General features: G+C 34.9%; 1 protein-coding gene across 6 annotated transcripts in view; it reads left to right on the top strand.

Annotated features, from left to right (window-relative positions):
* Window positions 1-4,405: 4,405 nt before the first annotated feature.
* The window catches only part of LOC134539163 (serine/threonine-protein kinase MARK2), a 282,821-nt gene continuing 266,323 nt past the window's right edge, over window positions 4,406-20,903 (top strand). For 2 of the 6 annotated variants that reach the window (XM_063380927.1, XM_063380932.1), the window contains exons 1-2: window positions 4,406-4,670; window positions 16,643-16,897. Coding sequence is in view for 1 of the 6 variants with exons in the window: in XM_063380934.1 (XP_063237004.1) it covers window positions 16,823-16,897 (75 nt within the window). In the remaining 5 variants the exon portion in view is untranslated. Of the gene's footprint in view, window positions 4,671-4,749; window positions 5,182-16,642; window positions 16,898-20,903 lie in introns of those variants that run through there. The other 4 variants (XM_063380930.1, XM_063380935.1, XM_063380934.1 and 1 more) reach the window with 4 other exon arrangements.

Below are 20,903 nucleotides of genomic sequence, written 5' to 3'. Positions count from 1 at the left end.
CGGTAACGAGCAAATACGCGTGTTCTCACGTTGCAAATAAACTTGCATTATGAAACCATGACACGACATTAAACGCAAAATTCTTTAAAATAATGCCAAGCGTGATAAATATATATGCGAACTGTGTCTTCAAATACACCTCTTGACGCGAATCACACGTAGTTTCCGCACCCGCCGCTAGAAATCGTTTCCTCAGCAGCTACTTCGACGTCATTTGATTAGCAGACCGAAATTTAAAAACTATATCATGTAACGGCTCCGATAAAAGCTAAAAGAAAGACTTAACCTCGGTTTTGGACCTGATTTTAGATTAAAATGCTGCCCATCTTGTTGAAATTCATTAAAAAGTTAAAACTATAAAGTTTTCCTTTGGCTTTTGTGAATTTTGGTTCGCGCCATCCGCCGCAGATGGCAGCACCTGTGGTTACACATTTCCGTTCCACGCGACTTCCGGTACATTCCCAAAATTACTCCAAACGAATGCCGTATACCGAAAGCTACGATGCTACGCGTATTTTAAAATTTGAGAATTTTCATATGTGACTATTAAAGTACATAAAATGCATTCCAGAATAGTTTTGCTATCGCAAAGTTTTACATGGCACACCGATAAGCTTGGTACGTTCCCCGATGTTCACGTAAGCCAATATATACAGGTTAATGCCGCCACTTCGGCTCGTGGGCATAGCAGAAACGCGCATGCGCTTTAGACTTCAGCTTGTTAAGCTTCCGTCCTCGATGCACGCACACTTTATTGCATTTCCGCTGCATACTAAAATTTCACCCTTAATGCGCCTAAATAAGTATAGGTAACTTCAAAAATTCATAAGCGAGTGCACAGCAGGCTTGTCGACATCGAGGGCATTAAAATCGACGGTGAGGTTATAATTGGGGGGGGGGGGGGAGGAGAGATGAGAAAGGAGCGTTGCCAGAAAGAATGGGCGCGGGGGGAAATAAACTGAAGTACCCAGAGAAAACCGCACCGGCCAACGAAAAATTTCTGGTTTTGGCTCCACCCGGAATCGAAATAGTGACCACTCAGCCTCCGTGGCTCCCAAGAAAGTCAATGACATATTGTTTGAAAAAAAAAAAAGTTTATAACTGTACAATTTTACCAGATGTTTATCTTCATACGTATTTTTTTTGTCGCAAGTTCTATGTCTGACTTAAAGTTGTTTTTTTTTTTCGATGAACTCATTTGGGCAACCCCATAGTTATTACTCATTAACTTAAATAATTTATTGTTAATATCGTAAATGAATTCAAACATATAAGTTGTTTATATTTAATGATATTACTAGCTAAGTCAAAAGTGAGTTTGCAAAAATTTCTAATTTCTGAGGAAAAAAATCCATAAAATTTTTATGTTATTAGAAAGTTTTTATATTACTAACGTGTTAAGGATAGCTTTAGAAATAAAACATGTTTCATCATAAAATAACAAATTAAACTGTTGGAGCGTTTATTGACAAGTTTAAGCTTTTGATACAGTAAGATAATCCATTTAGCTTGAAGTGAACAGTACAAGCGGAACTAAACACTATAGGTTCGTACATTACCCAAGGCTGCAGGTAGACATTTTTGTTTGACAGATAGAAGACAATTAACATATATATGCATATATGGATGTTCAAGAATAATAACTATGTTGAGACTTGTAATTTATTTAATTATAAGTAAATTATTTGAAGGCAGCCTTTTTATGTGAGCCACTCATTTGAGTAAAAATATTAATACACTTATAGTTAAAACAAAAACCTCACTTTTATCATTGAATTAACTAAAAAATAAATAAAATAAAATATTTTTTTGTTTTGTTTAACAGCTAAATAATGTACCACAACTCTGTATAACTAAAAACGTCGGGTGCTTGATATCATTTTTTTTAAATTTTCTATCAGTAATGACAATGTGATTTGTAATAGATTTTCTATCACTAATTGTAGGATATAGTCAATGCGAAAATTGTAGGATATAGTCATTACATATATATGAACTTAATAACAATAATGAACTTAAAATTACTATCGGGGTGCTCCAGGGGCGCAAATCTTTAGGATTCACAAGTAGGGCAGAAGGAGGGGGCGGGGGGTGAGAGTTGCTCATGGGGTTAACCGACACGTCATAACTGGATGCGGCGCCCGTATGATGTACACTACCCATATTTTGGCCCTACATGCATGCAATACGAAGAAATCTTTAAAATATACAAAAGGTTTTCCATAAGACATAGTTTTGACATCAAACGCGATTCACAGTCACGCTTTTGCAAGTGCAGGCAGACCCCCTTAGTGAGGGTCTTCTTAATTCCAGGAGGCTCCCCCCCCCACCCGGATCTACGCTTAGGATGTGCTTGATATAATTTGTCTTAATTTTCTATCACTAATTTTAGCATTTAGTCATTACGAAAATGAAAGAAGAGAGCACCCCACGCTTTTAGTTATACAGAGTTGTGGTGCATGATTTGGCTGTTGGACAAAAAAAAATTAAATTTAAATTTTATTTATTCTTTTTAGTCTCAAAATAAAATAAAAATATTGAATATAAATAATTGCAACAAATTCAAAATACTAAATATGAATGATTAAAGTATTTGTTTGTTACAATGAACTTGAAATTATTCATTAATGTTCACGTAATCTAGTCATTTCAGCAAATGCGTCAACATTGCATGGAACTTTTCTTGTTATCTTAGAGCAATCAAGTTCTTCTACTTGGAGACCATCCAGTGACTTTACGTGACTAAGAGCTACTACATAAAGCCTGTCCGGCAGCAAATAGGCGCGATCCCAAGTAAACAACTCCATAATCTACAGTGCAGACTTGCATTTTATGCACGTTAGATGCTCAACTCAGTATTAATGGCAACATTCGCCTTTCAGCAGCACCATAGCTGTATTTCGCTGGAAACTGAATGTCTATTGGTTTAATTATATGTATGTACATTATCTGTGCCGAAATCAACACGGACTGGTGGAATGTCCATATCTTACACTTGATGAAGCCGGAAGAGTGGCCAGATTATTTAAGATATAGTACCCATATTGCCATTAACGAACCCCGGGAATATTTTCCAACATAACCTGTCCTCGGAAACACTCTAAATCGAAAGAATATATATATTTTTTATTTTTTTTTCGAAATTTAGGGTCATTAACTCCTTCCCCCCCCCCCCCCAGGGGCACAGTCGACCCCCGGGGAAAATTCTCACCATGCCCCGACCTCATGGATACACATAAAGCCTGGTTATTACCCAGAGCTTGAAATTAGTGGTTTTTGACCCTCTAACCCCCCCCCCCCCACCCTCTTAACTCTAAGGTCTTAAGTTATCCAAATATTGTATTGTAAAAGGTTCTTTATGTGTGTGTAAAATTACAATACATTCGGAAGTCTAAAAGTGGGTAAAAATTGGATGGAAATTTTTTATTACATAGTCCATTCACACATACAGACCAAACTAATAAAAACGTGTTAAAAATAGCGAGCAATTGTGGGCAGGACTGTTGAGTAGAAAAGGTTTGTTGAGTTTTGAGAATTATTTTAATGCATGAGTTTACCCTGAAATCCGAAAGTAGGACGAAATTAAAAGTCTATTGCTAATATAATTCTTTGGAAACCTTATGCAATACGTACAGGTCACATTTACAGTTGTGGCCACTATCAGGGGCGGATCCAGGATTTTGGTTTGGGAGGGGCTTGACCCAGCTGAGGCTAGGCTTTATCAAGACAAACACTAAAACAATAGTGGACTCAGATGCTTTTGGAGGGGGCTTGAGCCCCTTAGCCCCCCTCCCCCCCCCCCCACTGGATCCGCTTTTGGACAATATAACGTTTACAATTAAAAATATATACATAATTTTTTTTTAAATTGGGGTTGTCTGAAAAATTTTTACATTAAATATTGGGGAAGTAGGGGGGAGCGACAAAATTATTTGCCCTTACACTCATAGTTTCTAATCTTAAGGCCCTGATTGTAGGCGAGAATAAAACAAGTGCGAAAGAGGTGGGAGTATAATCAACCACACTAAAATAGATAGTCCCACGACAATATTGATCCAAATAAATCTCACCTTGTTGCGATCGGGTCTCGATCCAAGAACTTCAGACAACGCCGCAGAAACGGACGCCAATATATAACGAATCACTCTTATATTAAACACAAATAAGTGAGCGTAAATTCGATTGAGATGCGTATGTGTACAGTGTACGTATGTAGGTATGTTATTAGATGACACACCTCTCACATAAGAATTACGTACTACTAGGAAAAGAAAATGTTTTGTACGGTCCACATTTACTAGGGTACAATTCGCATTTTTAAATGTACCGGTGCATGCAGTGCGACAACCGTACGCTATGCAACTGACGTTTGTGTTTTTGTTTTGAGCTACTTACTGTATAGAGAGCTGCTGATTTTATTTATTGCCTTTGATCATGCAAATATTAGGTCTATAAATTTTACATTTGAACTAGATAATATACATGCAGCACTACACGTAATATGACGTCAAACGTCGAAGCCAATAGGAGAAAAATTGTTGGAGTTGCGCAGTGGTAATATTTAGCGTGAGCCAGGAAAATTCGGCCATCTTGGAATGAAGTTTGTAATGAGTTGAGAGGTGAAACATAATTTCATGTTCGATTTACTCGGGCGTTCGCCATCTCAATGGGTTAGTATGTGAACAGAATAGTTTCCTGATTTGTGGGTTGCGTGTCGAAGTAAGAGTTAGACGCCAGTATTCTGTGAGTTTGAAGTGAAAACTGTGTAACCAAGTGGATGTGCCTGTACAGTGTCACGGTAGGCTGCAGGCTTTGAGCCTGTGTGCAGATTTCTAATGATTTATCAAACAGATGTTTGACGAGACAAGCCAACTCTGAAGTGCTTTTTTCTTCACTGTTGGTCGTTAAATTTCTCGCAGGTGTTTTCTGGGCACCCCTTTGGGCTTCTATTAATGGCACGAACTGAATCCAAAAAATTGTATGCTGATAATGTTTTTATTAAAATGTAGTTTCACCGGTTATGGGTGGTATTGAAGTTCGTAGGTTATTGACAGCAAAGCTTTTTGTAATTTTGGTTCGTTGACCTTTTGTAGTATTGTATTTTACAGGCTGTAGATTCAGTGTAAAACGTGACACAGATTAGTGTACGTTTGCTGCCAGACAAAAAAAAAATTGTTAAAGGTAAGAGAATCAAATTAGACGTGTCCTTGATTGGAAAAACAAATATGTATCTGGCTCAGTTACTGTAAGAGTTTTTGAAAGCCAAGTGTGATATAATTTTATTACCCAATCGATATAAGTAAGTAGGCCTACATGTCAGTTTTCATATAATGAATAGAAATGACATAGGGTATGATGTACCTAGGCTGTTTTGTCTAGATATTAAACATAGGTATTTTTTGGAACTGCATGCTTAAACTTATAATATTATTTAAATTAATTGAAAGTACATGTTTCAACATAAGTATTAGTGGACCTAGTTGTGACCCACTAAACTGTACAAGATTTACTGATAGAGCTAGTTGATTGCTTGTATGATGTTCTTTAACAGTCAATTTAAAAATATAGATCACTAATATCACAGCATTAGTATTGCAAGGTTAGCAACATATTTGTGACAAAAAATTTAAAATTATCAAATGCAAAGTAACCTATTTAATCACATTATCTACTTATGCTAGCTGTTTGTATAACACCGCTAAGTTAGCTATATGTATTAACACAAAAGTGTACAATTTGTTATGTGTACCTAATGTGTAGGATATAGGTAGGTACCTAATTTGCTGGAAAATTGATTTAACCCTTATGTCGTATTTTGCGGTTAAGCATGCTGGTTATAGATTACCGTAAATAATTCTTCATTCTTAACGGTAAAAAGAAATAAGGTAAAAAAGCAGGTCCAAGGCTTTTGCAAATGAGAAGAATAAAAATTCTACAATGCTTTTCTTTTCACTTCCTGGCATGTTTTTGAAACATTCGTTATGAGAACAATGTGATACTTCAGTATTTTACCAGAAGATTACCAATTTAACAAGTACCTACCTAGTAAGGTTAAGTTAAGTAGGTACATCAAAACTAGTGTTAAATTGTGAGAACTGTTAGGTTATGTTAGCTGCAGTAAAAAATACTGTAAAAAGTTTGAATGTAGGTTAGATACATTAAAAAAAAATGTAAAATCATGTGAATGGTTGATTAGATTAGCAACATTTTTAAATATTACTAGCTGCAGTACCCAGCGTTGCCTGGGCTGAACACAGGGTGATATATTGTCCGCGAGTTAATGCATAACGGATAGCGCTATACGACAGTGTGGTGGACATATAGAAATGACACACAATTGTGTTTGTATGTCTACAACATATGATTTTTTGTTAGTCACTTGATCCCAATGACATGATCCTGTATGCATTGATCCTGTGGTACATGATGCTTACAGTATTAATTTAGTACGTCGAAAGATCCTAGCCCGACAAAAAACCTTGTGGTATAAATGATTGTAAGTTGAATACAGAATAGATGTTCCTTTATATTCAACTTAAGTTCATAATTTATTGTTATATCACTAGTTTTTGTTATGTGCAGGATCTTTCGATTAACTAAATTAAAACAGCAAACATCATGTACCACAGGTTAAAAATGAACGGGATCAAGCCTTCATGATCAAGGGGTAAACTCGGATACATGATATAGAACTTTTTACTAACACTTGATGTGCCAACTTTCATGGCGATTGGTTAAATGGTGTCTGAGATTGACGCCATGCATACATACCAACATCCTTTTGGATAGGTATGTATAGATAATTAAATATTATAAAATAGTAATGATGGCTTGTTATTTTAGGTTACATAGTAGTTTTAAATTGGTAATTCCTAACCAACCTTTCAAATGGTTGTACAGTATTTTTAATGTAGCTTACCTAACCTAATCAACTGCCTGCACTGTTAAAAGTATTTTAGAGCTAACCTAACCCAAACAACCATTCTCATGATATCACAGCATTTTTAATATGTAAAACTAACCAATCATTAAAACTGTAAACTAGTGGTAAACTTCTTGAAGTATTACAATGCCCCCGGAAGGCCCCACACCCACAATCAGCCTGAACCGTCAGTTTAATCGGAACTACAGTGTGTGAGCAAGAACGGTGGACTGGATCAGTCGAAACTGATGGACTGATGATTTTATGGTGTCCCGTCAAATCGGTCTATGTGCTCGAGCGCCCTCAGTCCGAACTGCCGTGAGTGGGAACAGCGTCGCGCCAGTCCAAACTGTCAGTTTGGACTGTTCTGTCTAAACCCTGGACTGACCGTGTATGCAGAAGGCCTCAATTCCAAACTGTCAGTTCGGGCTTAGCAGTTTGAATTGGGAGCTGAACTGATAGTGTGTGGTAGCCTTTAGTGAATTAATTAATTTAACAAACATGTAATAAAGTGAAGAAAAAAATTCGGAATTTTTAGTTTGCTCGTTTGCAAAAGCCTGTTCTATTACTCTTAATTCAGTGACTATTACACTTGCTGCTTTTTGAAGAAAGTATTTTTGTACCTAGTGGGTACTAATTTTATAAAGTTGCAAAGTGGTAGGTTTGAATTTCAGCTGAATTCTAATATACTTAATTGTGGGAATTGTACTGAAGGACAGTGAAAAAAAAAGTGGGGCAAAAAGCATTAAAAACAAAAAAAAATATTGATATTAAATTGAATAAAATTTCTGTAAATTTAGAATACAAGATTTTCAATAATTGTGTAGTTTTTATTGGTTTTTAATTAGCTAAATCACACATTCTGCCTCAACTTCAAGGTCCGTGTTCGTTCAATTAAAATTATCAAGTTTTAAAGAATCCAGGCTGAATTAAAAAAAATATATCATTTTGTAAGGTTTAATACATTTTCACTATTTTATTTGGAGTATTTTATATGTCGCTAACCTGACCTAACCAACCTGTCCCTTTAGTTACAATCAATTATACATACAAAATCGTAAGAAGAAAAAATTACAGAATTTGCATTTAAAAAAAATTACTACTGAACAATTTTATGTATATACATACTATGAAACAAACATCATTACAAAAACATACCCTTTGCTGAAAATTAATACAATTGGCAACAATATAAAATAGGCCTACTATAAAAATATATGACTACGCTAATAAAAACCCACTTTTTTGTAGTCACTATTAACTCTTAGGATAATATTCTTACAGAGGGGCTTTTATGTAAAGTTAAAATAAAATTTTTAATATATACTTTTTTTGAACACTTGAGCATTACAGTGATTGTGCATTCATGCGCCAACTGTCATTTTTTTTCTTTTCCGTGTGGGTCTGTGTGTGTGTTTAGGAGAAATTTGGTAAACAGAGGTATTGTTTTGATAAAGGAATTAATATGATGAGTTATTGCAATTATAAGGATCATTTTTAATGTTTCTACTTTGTTTGTTGTTTTTGTAAATAACTAATTTACATTATGAAATTATTGTTTTCTGAGATTTGCATTTAAAGTAGTATTTTGAGTCACGTAGTATCCAACGATTAAAATGGGAGCGAAAATTTAAAATCGTAAGTATGTTTGATTACATTATGTTTGCTACAAGACCTGTTAAATATTTTTAATGGTGGTTTGAGAATTACTGTTTTAAGATGTAGCTAGCTCTACTAACCCAACAAACCGTCCACATAGTTTTGAAGTATTTTTTTTATATTACTAACCTAACGTAATCGACCATTTTCACAATGTAACTCAATTTCTCCAAATCATATACACACACACTGACCCACAAGGGAAAGCAAAAAATGACGGCGGCCGCTTCATTGCACAGGTATTGTAATGAAACCTATTAATTGTGATTTCTCGGAAATCAGTAGGAACATAGAAATTCTGTTTTCAGGGTTTATGTAGGGACTTCTAGTGTTAGAAAAGGGTATTTTTGGATTTTCATTTTTACTTTACGTAAAAGCCTCTCTGTAAGAATACTACCACTCTTATAACGAAAGAGAAAAGTTGGTAGGTTTAGCCGGCTGCATTTAAAGTATTGTAAAATTAAGGTGGTTCTATTGACACAAATTTAGTCTGTTTTATGACCATTGTATTCTGAAAAAATCTTCAGTTGTGAACTACTTTGAATTAACAGCAAGTCATTGGTTTTTGTGTGTTAAAACGTAATGAAAAATGCTGTTTTTCGATTGCTATAGAAATTTACAGAAATTTAATTTTTATGTATTTTTGTTTTTTAATAAATTTACCCACACGAAGGCCATCCCCACTGTCAAGTTTTTATTTAAAAAGAGTAGGTAAAAAAAAAAGTGTTTTTGCAAGATAATCAAACATCAATTATTATTCTAGAAATTTTTCCCCCCAGAAAAGCACTTCTAAACAGTGATTCTGTCAGAATGTGGTAATTATCAAAGAATCTGAAATAAAGTAAGAAAAATTCAAAAATGAATTTTTTTACTCCCTTACATTTATTCTGGTTATTCTTTAAAATAACAAGGCTATATTTATATTCATTTCAAGTAGCATCTTTATAGCAGGTTTAGGTTTTCAACAGGTTGAATATTTGAAACAAAGATGTACACATCGGCTGTAAGTCATTGCAAAGTTGAGTTATTATTATTATTTTTTTTGTAGACGGGATGTTGATTGATATATGTTTAAGGTATCTTTTCGCATTCTTGCAAAAAATAAAAGTTCGTTTGGTTGGGTCAGCTACATTATTAAGAAGTATTTACTACTTAATTAATGCAGCTAACCTAACCAACTGTTCACTATTTTTTACAGTATTCATATTTGCTAACATAACCTACACCCACAATAAAACCATAAATTACCAGCAAACTAATTGAAATATTGCAATGCCATTATACAGAATGATGTAGAAAATATGTCAGGAAATAAAAAAATATAATTTTTTTTATTTTTTGTTTGCTTTGATTAGATGGAGTAAAAACAAATGTTTCTGAAACCTATGAAGCAGGGGTGAAAATCTGTAGGATTCCAGGGGGAGGGGGGGGGGGGTCCAGATTATATTTATCATTTCCATTTCACAGTATGCTCTAGCAAGTATAAGGGGGCCCCCTCAGAGAGAGGGGTTTTTTGATTCCAGGAGGGCAGGTTCCGGACCCCCTTGCACCATGGTACAAAGTCACACACATGTACTTTGGGCATTTGTTATTTCAGCATGTGCGGAAGGTGTTGTGAATATTTAGTTTAAATCTGTGTATGAACATCGATGTGGCAGAAATGATAGAATAACGTAAATAATCCAGCCTTAAAAGAAGATTGTTTGGAGTTAATTTTCTTGTAGTATCATAATGCCCCAAGAAATATAACAGCTAGTAATAATGTTAGTTGTTAAAATTAATTTAGTTCGTTAGGAAAGGTTGTTTGAAAAAAAGTGTAACCTTCAACAGTTACCCATTACCTATTACATTAAATATACACGCATTCCGCAGATAGGTGGGTGTGCTGTTCACGCTCAAGTCACATTTCGAGAGGCAAAATTATGCTAACGTTGCAGATTATATAGAGGGGAAACAGTCTTAATTTAAAAACAGGTTTTGCGGATCTGGATTGGCTATTAATAAAAAAATTTCATCAAATTTGTTTTCTTCACAAAAGCCACAAAAGCCACTCAACTTCCGTTATGTTATTCTTCCTTCTGTTTTAATTTGTGAGCCCTTTTTTTAAAAATAATTTTAGGTTGGCAGTGATCCCATTTGTTTTACCTGTGCTAGATTAGATAAGCTATAACAGTTCAGAGAACAAAGCAGGTATGCAAATGTGCTTCTCTTGGCATTTTTGGGCTTGGGTGTATTTTACAGATTTGCGACAGTATGGTTGAAAAAAACTAACAAAAAAATCTCCAATTGTTTGAGAAATATAACAGTTTTACTACACAACTTTTTGTTGTAATGTTAAGTTTACAAGTAGCGTATTTTAATTATTTTTTAATGTCTTGTGTAGCACCAAAGGAGGGTTAATTTTTTTCTGTGTGAATTATATAATGCATTTCAAGCCAGCCAATATATTCGTTTGCATCCTAAGTTACCTAGCAAGCTAAAGCTGCTTGACATATTACAAGAAACATGTTCAGACAGCTGTTTAAAGAACAAGTAAAATATGTGCTCTTTGATTGACCTTACTTTTCTATCATGTTGATTTCGTGTGTTAAATAAGTTTACACAAATATAGTGTTTAGTGCATCTTTTCTCTCTTTCTCTGTTTTACGTTTAGGTATTGCTGGCCAGCTACACTTGCTACATCAGAAGTGAAGATTTTAAAAATTATATCACATTGTTATTTATTTATTTTGTTCCATGGATCCCACGTAGAGTCTAATGCCTTGATTCCTAGAGAATACAGGCATCACACAATGTACATCGTCACTTAGCTAACAATACCGCATAATTATCATTTCAGTAACTTTACAGGAGGGTCAAAATACTAATTGTTTTCAAGTGAGTAAAGTTTTGTATTTAATGTATTGCTATTTTTATTTTAAAACATTTTCAATTCTTTTTTTTCTATACTATAAAGCAAGAGTAATCAACTACACTCATTCCTCAGCATGGAGCTTACTGCAGTAAGTCTGCTTTGTATATTTATGTGGTTCAACTTTTGTGCGATGGTGCTGCTGTCTCATGGATTTCTGTCTAAAAAATTGTATCGATGGATGCACAGTGTCCATTAGAATGAGCTGGAACCAAAAAGTCAATTTCTTTAAAATTGATAGTTAGGAATTGTTTGATAAGCGACGATACACCCTTACATGACTATTTATATAAATTAAAAATACAAGTTTTGTAAAAAACACAACTATCTTCTTAAAATACAACATAAAGTACATTTCTACCTGATGTCATTGTATCATTGTGTAACATTTGACTTTTCCGATATCTTTGAGAAAACTTATACCATATACCTATGTGTCACCAAAGTCACAAAAAAGTAAAGCAACTGGACTGGTCATGAAAGTCCCAAAATAAAGAATAATGGTGCTGTAAGGCATTACACTGTAATTTCCAGCTGCATTTTGCTGACTGAATTTTTTTATGACTTATATCAGTTTATAGTACACGTGAAATATAAACAGTTGGAGACTTCAGCTTGAATCAGGAGGAAATTATCTCTGAAATGATTTTGGCTTGGACATGTTCCTGCAAATAGTAGATATATTTCATATTTTGTTTAATTTTTGCTAATGTGTAAGAAGGACGTGATGTACAAAAAGTTGCAAAAAAGATTTATCAAAATTTCTGTAATTGGTTTGCCTGGTATTTGTCAACAGGGTTCGTATGCCTCCTTAATATCCTTAAAAAGTACTTATTTTTCGTTGAATGAACAAGGGTCCTTAAGAGTCCTTAAAAACTCTCTAATAAAGACTGATAGTGTTATCTTTAAAAGATTTGTGCAATGGGAGTGCATGACTTGATGTAAGTTTTTGGACGTACGCCATTGCTAAGAACTTTTTCTGTTGAAGAAAAACTAATAAATAAAATAAATAAATAAAAATAAAAATAAAAATACTCAAAAAAAGATACAAAAAAAACACAAAATTAAGCAAACAATTGCTGTTGTCAACAAGGATATGAACACCACAAAATATTCCGAAACAGGAATATGGTCAGCAAACAAAGAAAAACAAAGAAAAATGTACTAAGAGAACGAAAAAATCCCCACAAATGATAACACAAAAATATTGAAACCCAAAACAATTCAGCACAACAGTTGAAGCGAGACAAAAAACATGACAAAACGAAAAAACAAACAAATACAATAGTTTTACCTAAACAGAAACAAGCGACGTTTCGGGAACTGCTATCTGCTCCCGTCCTCAGGCAGAGACGCACATGGTACGGAAACACAGGTGCGACTGAGAAGGGGCTGGAAAATGAGGGTATTTATCAGAGAAAGGGCTACATCTTGCTCAGCCAATGACAGACGAGCTGTCTCCCCATTGGCTGTGCACCATGTAGTTAAAGCGGATTGGTTATGGTGGGTTGAGTATTGGCTATTGTTTTGTGCTGCAGGGATGTTTCTCTCTTTATCAAAGGGATCCACATATTTTTTAATTCAATGCTCTGCTGGCTGAAAATATTTTTATTGCTAATAATGAAGGCTGATTCTTTGATTTTCCTTTTTATTTTATCGGATTCCTGTATGAGTGGTGTGGAGTCTTCCCAGAGAATTTTGTGGCTATTTTCCCATGTATGTTCAGCAAGTCTGGGTGAAACCCTAAAATCCAGACTTGCTGAACATACATGGGAAAATAGCCACAAAATTCTCTGGGAAGACTCCACACCACTCATACAGGAATCCGATAAAATAAAAAGGAAAATCAAAGAATCAGCCTTCATTATTAGCAATAAAAATATTTTCAGCCAGCAGAGCATTGAATTAAAAAATATGTGGATCCCTTTGATAAAGAGAGAAACATCCCTGCAGCACAAAACAATAGCCAATACTCAACCCACCATAACCAATCCGCTTTAACTACATGGTGCACAGCCAATGGGGAGACAGCTCGTCTGTCATTGGCTGAGCAAGATGTAGCCCTTTCTCTGATAAATACCCTCATTTTCCAGCCCCTTCTCAGTCGCACCTGTGTTTCCGTACCATGTGCGTCTCTGCCTGAGGACGGGAGCAGATAGCAGTTCCCGAAACGTCGCTTGTTTCTGTTTAGGTAAAACTATTGTATTTGTTTGTTTTTTCGTTTTGTCATGTTTTTTGTCTCGCTTCAACTGTTGTGCTGAATTGTTTTGGGTTTCAATATTTTTGTGTTGTCATCATTTGTGGGGATTTTTTCGTTCTCTTAGTACATTTTTCTTTGTTTTTTCTTTGTTTGCTGACCATATTCCTGTTTCGGAATATTTTGTGGTGTTCATATCCTTGTTGACAACAGCAATTGTTTGCTTAATTTTGTGTGTTTTTTGTATCTTTTTTTGAGTATTTTTATTTTTATTTTATTTATTTATTTTATTTATTAGTTTTTCTTCAACAGAAAAAGTTCTTAGCCTTGGCGTACGTCCAAAAACTTACATCAAGTCAAAGACTGATAGTGTGTAACTAATGAATAAATCTGGCAGAAAACAAAAATTTGCTAATGTGCAGTATAATTGATGAATTATGCGCAATGTTATTAAATTAAGTACATAAAAACATTAAATTTTTTTTATCCCACCTTTAAACATAAATGGTTTGTGATTTTATAAAGTAATTGAATAAGGGCCTTTATGAGATTAATTTTTAATCAAATTAATTGTTGCAAGTTATCTGTACGAATTGAACGAACAAACAAAATTTTATTTTCAGTAGCTGTTTATTATTATTTGTTTGAGAGATGTTGTGATATTATTTGGTGATATTTGTACCTCTGGATAGTGGTTGTTTGCCTGAGAGTGAGTACGAACCACTGTTGACAACCTGTGCGCACACAAACACTATGTGAAGGATTTATTTTATTTATTTATTTATTTATTTATTTTCTTAAGCACCCAATAGACTCAGTTGATGAGCAGTGGCTCTCTGAATATAGGGCTTGTCAACATGGTTACACAATTTATGAAATACACTGCCCGCAGAATAAGATGATGCCTGAGTGACCGTTACGGTAGCCTTGCCTGGGAGGGGCGGGTTAGGGGAGTATAGGGGAGGGAGGCCCAGCGCGCATGCGCAGAGAACGTATTCAGAGACTTTCACTTCGCATACCACTCTGAATGAAAACATTGACCAGTCCACTACGTGCTATCGTGACGTGTTTCATGTTTATAGCTAAAGAGAGAATAGTAAACTGAATACGTATTAAACGTAAGCTATCAACAAGTTCGCAGTAGTGGTTCTTTGTTGTAATGTATAAAATACTAGTATATAATTGTTTGTAAAGTGTTCTCTCGCAACGTTTTTTACCCCACGTGCTGAATATAAAAATGCCACCTACGTTATCTAAAATTAAACAGAAAAAACTTCATTCGCAGGTGCGAGAGGTAGTGTTTAATGTGTTAAATTTTATGGAAAATGAAGCTCGGAATGGTGTGATGTCGTTATCTATTCCTCTTGAACGTGCGCAACTGCGCACGGCGCAAGCAACGGGAGTTTCTCGTGCTACTGTACAACGTATAAAGAAAGAAGGTCAACACATTAACGAAGATGGTGAAGGATTGTTCGAGACGCCTAACAAGAAAAGAAAAAAGTCTTCAAAATACGAACTGGATGGGTTTGACGAAGGAGTAGTTCGTAGGATAATTTATAACTTTTATATCACAGAAAAATGTGCGCCAACAGTGCCAAAGCTTAGGGAGAAGTTGAAGATGGAGATAGGGTTTCAAGGTTGCGATAGCACTCTTCGTAAAATTCTGAAAAAGTTAGGCTTTCAGTGGCGTAAAACGAAATCTCACCGCCTCGTTCTTATCGAAAAGCATGATATCAGGCAGAAAAGAATTAATTATATACAGAGCATTATGCGTTTCAGAAATGAAAACAGGAATATAATCTATGTAGATGAATCGTATGTGTTATCCTCGCATGTGCAACAAAAAAGCTGGGCAGATGAAACATTAAACGGTGTCCTTCGGCCAGTAGCGAAAGGGCAACGCCTTATTATGATACATGCTGGCGGTAAAGATGGATTCGTGCCAAATGCCCTCGTTATGTGGAAATCACATCAAGCTACTGGTGACTACCACCACCAAATGAACCAGGCCAATTATGAGAAGTGGATTAGGGAAAAACTCGTACCAAACATGCCAACAAACAGCGTCGTGGTATTGGATAATGCACCCTATCACAATGTCCGCGTAAACAAATCGCCAACATCTTCGTCAACAAAAGATGATATGAAAAAATGGCTGCGAGAAAACAAAATTTCATTTACTGAAGACATGCTGAAGCCAACATTGTACGAACTTATTAAAATAAATAAGCCACGGCACATAGTGTATTCCGTCGACCAGATTCTTGAAAGTTTCGGTCACACACCGCTCCGACTTCCACCCTACCATCCCGACTTGAATCCCATTGAAGGTATATGGGGTAAAGTTAAGGGTATTGTTGCATCAAAAAATGTGTCCTTCAAAATAGATGATGTGAAAAGACTTTGCGAAGAACAATTTGAGAGCATGGGAAAAGAAGATTGGGTTCCATTTTGTAATCATGTTGAAAAATTAGAGCAGGAGTATTACAGCCGGGATGTTCTTTTTGACATTGAAATCGACAAAATAATAATTACACTTGGCGGTGTAGACAGTAGCAGTGAAGATTCGAACTCTACCGAAGATGAAATGGAAGGAATTGGAATTCTTGAGGAGAGCGAGTAAATTGGTGACTTTATTATTATTAATCAATAATAGACTGTAAGTAAATGTTTTTGGTAGTGTACACTACTCTTTTTTTTTTCAATCGAAGAACTTGTAATTTCTCAGTTTTTTTTAAAAGTGATTTTATTAATCTATAATATAGACTCAATGTTTTTGGTTTGTGTATACTACGCCAGCTTGCTTCCCTTCCCCTTACAAGCTTTTTGAACGTTCGTGACGTCACCCAAGCATCAAGTTATCCTGCGGACAGTGTACATGTAGGTTATGATTACATACACTATGCAGTGAACTGGACTCTGAAAGCTCCCGTGTGTTGTTCTGTGGGCCCAGGTGTAGCAGGCTCCCGTGCCGTCGCAAGGTCTCGCCATCTCCGATGGTAAGAGGTAGGGTGTGTTCCCGGGCACGCCGCTACTAGGCTACCCCTCCCCCCAATCGGCCGGACCGGACCACTGCCACTCGCTCGCTCGCCTGCCCGCCCCACTCTGCCGTAGTCGTGACCCTCGCAACATAATGTCCTCCACCATGAGAACTACGCTTCAGACTGTGCCTGAATCCCTGCCCGCCGACCACGTGAGCAACGCGAAGGTAAGACGAGTGTAGCGTTGTTTTTTTTTCCGAAATGAACAGTAGTGTATTCCAGCCGAGATGAACACTTAAGAGTCCCCGCTGCTTGATTTTACCAGTCGGTAGTGTGTTAAAATATGGAACCACAGTGATTTTTATAGTTTAGCAGCTTCTGCGTAAAAGAAAAAAAGATATTCTAATATTTTAAAGAACTTTGCCCGTAACGAACCGCGTAATGCAGGCACCGCCATGCGTGAGTCCCTTTCTGTGCTTGCAGACATCTTGCCTCAGTGATAGACCTTGAAATCGGACGTAACAAAGATACTTGCTGCAGTTAACAGTAAACAATGAACATTTTTTTTTGTTTCAACTGAATTCTGGGAAGCTTGTCAGTAGAGAAGGGCTTGGAAGTCGGTAAAAATGGTGTAATTTGAGAGTTTAAAACATTTAAATGTTTATGGATAATCAAAAATTTTGCTGTAATTTATTAATTTTCTAGTCTATATTTTTCTCGGTTTTAAAAGCTTTTACGGCACAACTTCCCCATGATTTCATGGCCCTTCCTACTAGTGGGTTTCTTTGAATCCAGTAGGAATTAACAAAAGATTTTAATCAAGAGGAAAAAAGGGGAACATCTGTAGTGCTCAAAAACATGTATCAATTTTTTTTTTTTTTTACGGAAAAGCTGCTGAACTAGAAAATGACAATAACTACTTGTCCAAAAGCCAGGTGTAAGAAATGCTCATGTTGAATTTAGTGCACTTTTCAACAGTGTTATATACTTTCACAAATGGAATCCAAAATGTTCATCTGAGCTGGAATGTATTCTAAGTATCCAGTTGCATTTTGGGAGCAGTTCATGATTTAATTATTTTGGCTAGGTATTGAAGTGATGTGAATTAGATTTTTAATCCTGGAAAAAAAAAATCACATAATGGTGTTTTTGGGCTTTGTTAATCATTTTTGAAACAAGATATTAAGGTATTATTATTTTTTATGAATTCTGTTTATTCATAAAGATATCACAATTTTCAACAAATACGACACTTACTTGTTCAGTGATACTTTACCTAAACAGTGTGGTTTTGACTGAAGTATGATGCACTTCTACAATGTAATAATTTGTAATGAGCATGTACTGGGAACAAGACAAAGAGATCAGTAAGTGTATGTGCATTTAAAAAATGTACCAACGTTGTAATGCAAAAATTAGGTACTAATAACAGTTGCAATATAAAAAAAGCAAAAATTTTTAAAATCTATTTAATGCATACATTTTGGTACCAACTCCATACTAACTATTTTACAGTCATTGAATTTAATACATTAAAATATTATAGTTTTGTAACCTGAGTTGAGCTTTGATTAAATATTTTGATTAATTTCATAATTATATTTGTGCATTTCGGTGCTCATTGGTATATTAACTTGCATTTCGGTGTTACATGATATATTAACATGCGTTTCGATATTATTTGGTTTTATCGCAATTCACCATATAATCTTGACCTTGCTCATTAAAGATTGCAGGTTTTCGTAGTCATTGTTATGAATCCACTAGTCTTGTGGGTTTCAGCTGCATCGAAGTTGTCTATCTCTATTTTTTTGTAACTTTTTTTTAATAAATCATATACCTGCATTCACCACTTTGCTTTGCAGGGCACAAGTGGAGTGAGCACAGAGCACACACCAGACTACGTGCTGTATTATTTGGTCTTTGATACTCTCTGTTTGGTTATTAAAAAAAGGATGAAGTGCTGCAGTGGATGGGTGTACTCTCAGCGTCTACCCCACTCGTGTTCTGAGAAGTAGATTGGTTATTAAACATAACATAGTTATGGTGGGATTGTTAAAACTATAATTTTGTGGGGAAAAAAATATAGTGTAGTACCCAAAAACACTATTCGTGAGTTTAAAAAAAAAAAAAAAAATACTGCTGTGTTTGTTACCGTAATCTTACGTGTGGCAAGCAATTTAGTGGGTATAACTGTTATTAATATGTATTGAATGTGTTTTGTGTTACTAGTTGCATTATTTCTATTATTTTACAGTGTTAATATATTTGGCGACTACCAAAATATTTGTAAACTGCTTCCTATGAAAAAAAAAATCTGCTGTGCTATCTATTTAAAATTAAAAAAATAGACGAATGCAAGTTTTCACAGGGTAGTTTACTTTGATATACACAGAAAGATGTTGGGCTGTTGCGACAATTAGCCGACCAGCGGAATGTTCATAAACAAACTGCAATGCTGCACAAATATTTGTGTTATTTTTCTATGTCCACTAGTAATGTACATTCCAGTACTGTATCTTTTATTTCAAATAAAATTCACCTTCTGTAACAAAATACTAAATAATACTACTTAGTGCAGCAACTGTTGTAGTGGATTTGTTTAGGTAGACTAAGATTAGTTTAAAATTTTTCTTGTTCACTTACTGTTTCTTTCCATCATTTCATAATTTTTTTTTAAAATTCATTAGTTTACAAGGATTTTAATGCATGTTTTGTGTTGAGTGTAATATTGCTATTTTATTCCTTCACTTTTCTGTATTAAGCATTATGTGCTAATTTTTTTTGTCTAATCTTTGTTATGTGTAGTTTAAAAGAAATGGTTTTGTGTTTCAAATGCATAGCTGCTTGCAACTTGGTTGGTTCATCCTTGTGTGTGTTTTAGATTGCCTGTGATGTGGTATGGTACTTAAATTTGGATCTGTGGTGTATTATATTAAAATTCTGTGTTACTTGCTTCATTTGTGCATGTTAGTGGCTACCTTTTCCAAAGTTACTCACTCCATTTCTTGTTTTTTCAGATTTGTTTTTGCAAATTTGTATATATTTATCAGGTATTTTGTTGAGTAGCATTAACTTGTGTGAGAAGTTTTGTTTGATCTTGTTTTTTAATTAAGCACTGTCTACTTTTCAAACATCTACTACTGAAACTAGAGACGGACCAAGACTCAAACTCGAGCTGAGTCGATCTGAAGCTACTTGGCTTGAGTTTGATTTTGAAGCTACTCGCTTGACTAGGCTTGAATTTGAGTTTGAAGCTACTCACTCGACTCTGCTTGTTTTTGAGTGTGAAGCTACTTGCTTGACACCTCTCCAGTTTGAATTTGAAGCTACTCACACGACTTGGCTCGAGTTTGAAGCTACGTGCTCGATTTGGCTTGAAAGTAAGTAGAGTTCATAGTATTTGACAGTATTTTTTTTTAAGCTCAATATATATTCAATACATGCAAACAAACAAAATCACTTAACTATTATGCAAACATTTTACATGAAATTTATTATTTAAATTCTATCTATTTTTCGTGCCATTTACACAGTTTTCTTAAAGTACGGTGTATTTTACACATTGACAATACCCAGAAAACATACATGACTCTATTTACAATTCAAGACAAAATAAATCGACACAATTTTGTAACTAAATGCCAGCAAACAACTTTGATTCACTCCAGTGTTAGTCGATAGTATTGATATTTGACACAAACATAGCAAAACCAAAAGTGATACATCTTGTTTTGTATCGTCATATCTTGATTATCTATTCATAATGTTGGACAGCCTTATTTTTGTTTTTAAAATGAGGCTATTATTTAATTTGCATCCAGTTAATGCCATTTTTATAATACATAGCGTGATGTTCGAAAATGCATTAATATAATCTTTTGACGTGGGCGAAAGGGCTGTTGACCAGAAAATTGTGTGAAGAAAATAGAAAAATTATGTTTGAGATAACCTTGCTGTTTGTTATGTTTACACTTTTGTTTTGGTAATTTTATAGTTAAAGCTTTTTTTTTAACATGTCCGTTGAATGGTGGTATAAAAAGGTTTATTAGGTTATTCAATTCCTGAAAACATTAAAAATTCTGGAAAGTAAGGCAAATTAAAATTAAAGTTTGATGTGTGTGAGGTTAGGTCTGCTACATTAATAATATGCATTTAATACGTAACTAATGTTGTTGACATAACCTAACAAGTAAAATATTCCCCTTATTTTCCAGAAGCCACTCTTCTGCA

Source organism: Bacillus rossius, chromosome 14, assembly GCF_032445375.1.
Source record: "Bacillus rossius redtenbacheri isolate Brsri chromosome 14, Brsri_v3, whole genome shotgun sequence".
Taxonomy (NCBI): domain Eukaryota; kingdom Metazoa; phylum Arthropoda; class Insecta; order Phasmatodea; family Bacillidae; genus Bacillus; species Bacillus rossius.
Note: the sequence above shows the minus strand (reverse complement) of the source record. Positions and strands in the feature narration are given on the sequence as shown.